General features: G+C 49.9%; 2 protein-coding genes and 1 long non-coding RNA gene across 3 annotated transcripts in view; 2 read left to right on the forward strand and 1 right to left on the reverse strand.

Moving 5' to 3' along the window:
- The first annotated feature begins 6 nt into the window (after positions 1–6).
- TUBB4B (tubulin beta 4B class IVb) lies at positions 7–1,815 on the forward strand. Its single transcript, XM_026860335.1, has 2 exons — positions 7–120; positions 606–1,815. Exons 1-2 carry the CDS (start codon positions 60–62, stop codon positions 1,664–1,666), a joined length of 1,122 nt encoding a protein of 373 aa, XP_026716136.1. The 5' UTR covers positions 7–59; the 3' UTR covers positions 1,667–1,815.
- The window catches only part of FAM166A (family with sequence similarity 166 member A), a 15,230-nt gene continuing 12,428 nt past the window's right edge, over positions 1,264–4,065 (reverse strand). The window contains exon 7 of the mRNA XM_026860336.1: positions 1,264–1,894. Coding sequence (XP_026716137.1) covers positions 1,806–1,894 — 89 coding nt within the window. The 3' untranslated portion in view covers positions 1,264–1,805. The remainder of the gene's footprint in view (positions 1,895–4,065) is intronic.
- Positions 2,754–4,065, forward strand: part of LOC113486446 — a 10,038-nt gene continuing 8,726 nt past the window's right edge. The window contains exon 1 of the long non-coding RNA XR_003399592.1: positions 2,754–3,098. This is a non-coding gene — a long non-coding RNA (uncharacterized LOC113486446). The remainder of the gene's footprint in view (positions 3,099–4,065) is intronic.

Genomic DNA, 4,065 nt, shown 5'->3' on the forward strand with positions numbered 1-4,065 from the left:
GTCTTGCAGGTGGCAAGTACGTGCCCCGCGCCGTCCTGGTGGACCTGGAGCCCGGCACAATGGACTCCGTGCGCTCCGGGCCCTTCGGCCAGATATTCAGGCCAGACAACTTCGTGTTCGGTGAGTGCGCCGGGAGCGGGGGAGGGACCTGTCGTGTAACCGGCTCGGGGTGGGGTGGGCAGGGCAGGGACGCTGCACTGCGGGCTTCAGCGCCGCACATGCTCCTGAGGCAAGCGCGGCCCCGGGAGGGGGGTTAATCCTGCGCTTCACGACGGGCACGAAATACCGGGGGTCTGCGGATGGTGCGTGATGGCAGCTGCAGGGAGAGCAGGTCCGAGGAGGCACAAGGGGTCGTTGCTCTTCCGAGTCGCACTGCCCTCCTCCATACTATCCAGAGAAATTAAATGGCCGCTGTGTCGCTGATCACGAATTTTTCCGAGTATCTGCCGAGCCGTTTCAGAGATGCTTGTGTGAAACCACAGCTCTGCGCTCGATGAAGTGAAAGCTTTTCTGTTTCTCTGTAGCCTGATGCCCCTAAGCTTTGCTTGCAAGCAATAAGCAGGAAGCAGTGACCGTAATCTAATACGAAAATGGCTCTCTTCCAGGTCAGAGCGGAGCAGGAAACAACTGGGCAAAGGGCCATTATACGGAAGGTGCTGAATTAGTTGATTCTGTGTTAGATGTTGTAAGAAAGGAGGCAGAAAGCTGTGATTGTCTCCAGGGCTTTCAGCTCACTCACTCTCTCGGTGGTGGTACGGGCTCTGGCATGGGTACCCTCCTCATCAGCAAAATTCGTGAAGAGTACCCAGACCGAATTATGAATACTTTCAGTGTTGTACCCTCCCCTAAAGTATCAGATACTGTAGTAGAGCCCTACAATGCCACGCTCTCGGTTCACCAGCTTGTGGAAAACACAGATGAGACATACTGTATTGATAACGAAGCCCTCTACGACATATGCTTCAGAACACTGAAGTTAACTACTCCAACATACGGTGATCTGAACCATTTAGTGTCGGCCACTATGAGCGGTGTTACCACTTGCCTGCGGTTCCCAGGTCAGCTTAATGCTGACCTGCGGAAGCTGGCAGTGAACATGGTTCCCTTTCCCCGTTTGCACTTTTTCATGCCTGGTTTTGCCCCACTCACAAGCCGTGGGAGCCAGCAGTACCGTGCTTTAACTGTGCCAGAGCTAACACAGCAGATGTTTGATGCAAAGAATATGATGGCTGCGTGTGACCCACGTCACGGCCGCTATCTGACCGTAGCTGCTGTTTTTAGAGGCCGTATGTCAATGAAAGAGGTTGATGAGCAAATGCTGAATGTTCAGAACAAAAATAGCAGCTATTTTGTTGAATGGATCCCTAATAATGTTAAAACAGCAGTCTGTGACATTCCACCTCGTGGCTTGAAAATGTCTGCCACCTTCATTGGGAACAGCACGGCCATCCAGGAGCTGTTCAAACGCATTTCTGAACAGTTCACGGCCATGTTCCGCCGAAAGGCTTTCCTGCACTGGTATACTGGCGAGGGCATGGATGAGATGGAGTTCACAGAGGCTGAGAGCAACATGAACGACCTGGTGTCTGAGTATCAGCAGTACCAGGATGCTACAGCCGAGGAGGAGGGGGAGTTTGAGGAGGAGGCTGAGGAAGAGGCAGAGTAAAAGCTATGCAGATGAACACCTGTAAATTTTGTTTAAAGCTGTATGAACTCTTTCATTCAAAACTTCTCTGTCTGTGTTGTGTTCCTCTTCCTGTCTCAAAGTCACTTCAAATGCTGTACAGGCACCATTAAAGCATTTTTCACAGTGCACAATCTCGTCTCCTTTGTTCCTTTTGGTAAGCTTTTCGGGTGCTGTTCCTAAAAGTGAGCCCGTAGGTGTGTCGGAGGTCTGGAAAAGAAAAACAATGGACTTGGGGTGAGCCCTGGCCACCTTGCCTGGGGCAACCATGCTTCTCTCCCTGCCCTCCTACGAGGTGGAACAAGGGATGTGATCACAGTCCATGGGAACTGAAGAAATCCTCCAGTATTCCCTTGTAACAAGTGCGGGGGGGGGATACGATTCACAGAGAGGGTGGAATCCAGCTCCCAAGCCACATCTAAATTTAGGTACCTGCCTGTGGACTCCTGTTACAGGCTTCGCTCTGGGCGGGAGCCCCGCGGCTCTCCTGACCGTTGGGGTTCAAGGGGCGTGTCTGACAGCTTATCCCAACTGCCTGGGCAAAATGGTGCAGGCAAGTTGCCTTCGATGGGGTGGGTGTTCCTGGCAGAGGAAGAGCTGGGCTGATCCACTGCAGCCACCCAGCAGCATTAGCCCAGCAGTAGCCCTGGCCTGTGGGGAGCCCTGGGGACAGGCTGCGCTGCGCCCGCTGCTGCTCGAGAGGGGGCCTGAAGAGCGCCTGTGTGTGCAGCCTTGCTGAGGTCACTAAAAATTATTACGTAGTGGCTCTAAAACTAAATAATTAGGTGTTACTGCAGCCTCTGCTAGTGAAGCAAGCTGAGCACCTGATAACAAATTACACTTTTATCTCCTGAAAACTCTATATTGGCAAAACCAACTTTTACTGTGGAAACAGTTAACATGTTCAGTGTTACCTGAAGTGCCAGACCTGTCACTCAGTAGCTGGACAGGAGATACCAGGCTGCTTTCCTGCTAAGAAATTTTTGTTCTGCATTAACTGTAACTGATCTTGTGTTAATTTTTTCTGTCTTAAAAATAAGTTTCTCCTTCCAGAACTGAACTGGTTGGACTGGTTAAAATTGCCCTGACTGGGGAAGAGCCCTGGGGCAGTGGAAGTCAGTCTATCTAGAGAATGAGGTGGTCGGCTTCAAACCTACACAGGAGAATACTTGTATAGGTGAAAAGACGGCAACAGAATTTTTAAAAGCATGACGCTTTAAGCAGTATTTTTGTCCTTGATTTTAAGGTGGGTTTTTTTCTCCCTCCTTTTCATGACACTGAAGCTGGCATGTTCCCTGGCCTGACAGTTACTGAGGGCAGGACAGTGTTGTCCCCCCAGTACCCTCCATTAATCACGCTCTGGCTGCTCCCCCACCACTTTCTGCAGGCTTGTGGAGAGAGAACAAACACATGGGTGAGTATTAACACCGGAGTGCAGTTTATCCTTAGGTTCATAACTTTTCTCGGGGGGGGTTTAGCTTGTTGGCTAAAGCTTTGTGGAGTGTGACCACCGTCCTTCCCCAGCACAGAGGAACGGGCACCGGGACAGCCAGGGCTGAGGAGGAAGGGGATGGGCTGAGTGTAACTGTTTGCTGTTTCCCCGGAGCAGCAGTGTGGTGACAGAAGCCAAAACGACCATATTTCTCTTCACCTTTGATCAGAAGGCCTGTCCAGCCTCACCTTTCCCCATCAGGGTGTAAGATGCTCCCAGCATCCCCTTAGACCATCCCCTTAGACCATCCCACAAGCTCCTGCTGACTGGCCGTGTGTGTTAAACTTTGTTTTTTTGCATGGTTTTCCCATGCCCCAGTACAAGTCTTGCTAGACCCACATTCACTGCCTCAACATTCTCTCTGGGCTCAACCTTGATATCAACTACAGCCCAACCCTGCCAGGATAGCTGTTTTCCCACACTTCGCTTTCATTTCTACCACATTTTTGTATCTTTGCATTAAGTACAAGCTATGAGTTTGGTTCTTTATAGCTTATCTCCATGTTTTCCTCTCCCACATTACTAAGCTGTAGTCTCTTGACTTTGCTGTGGCCAAAGATAGCAATATTAATTGCTGATTTATTGAAATTTTAGCCTGATACCTTAATGCTTTCAGTTGCATGGGCAGACCTTCCCCTTAACATACACAAAATTATTTCAGACCTCCCCTTTCAGGCAACACCATTAACTGACAAGGATCAGGCAGACAGTACACAGTAGCCACCACCTGTCTCAATGACTAATACCATTTCACTGCTTATTTTTTGTGCTTCCTCAACCCCTTTGTATCATTTACCTTTTGCTCTTTATCAGACTTTAAGCTTTTTAGAACAGAATTGCTTTCTTGATGAAGAAATAGTAATTGGGAGGGGGGGGGGGGGGTTTGTTG

This window comes from Athene cunicularia (genome assembly GCF_003259725.1).
Source record: "Athene cunicularia isolate RWA chromosome 17 unlocalized genomic scaffold, athCun1 chr17_part1, whole genome shotgun sequence".
Taxonomy (NCBI): Eukaryota; Metazoa; Chordata; class Aves; order Strigiformes; family Strigidae; genus Athene; species Athene cunicularia.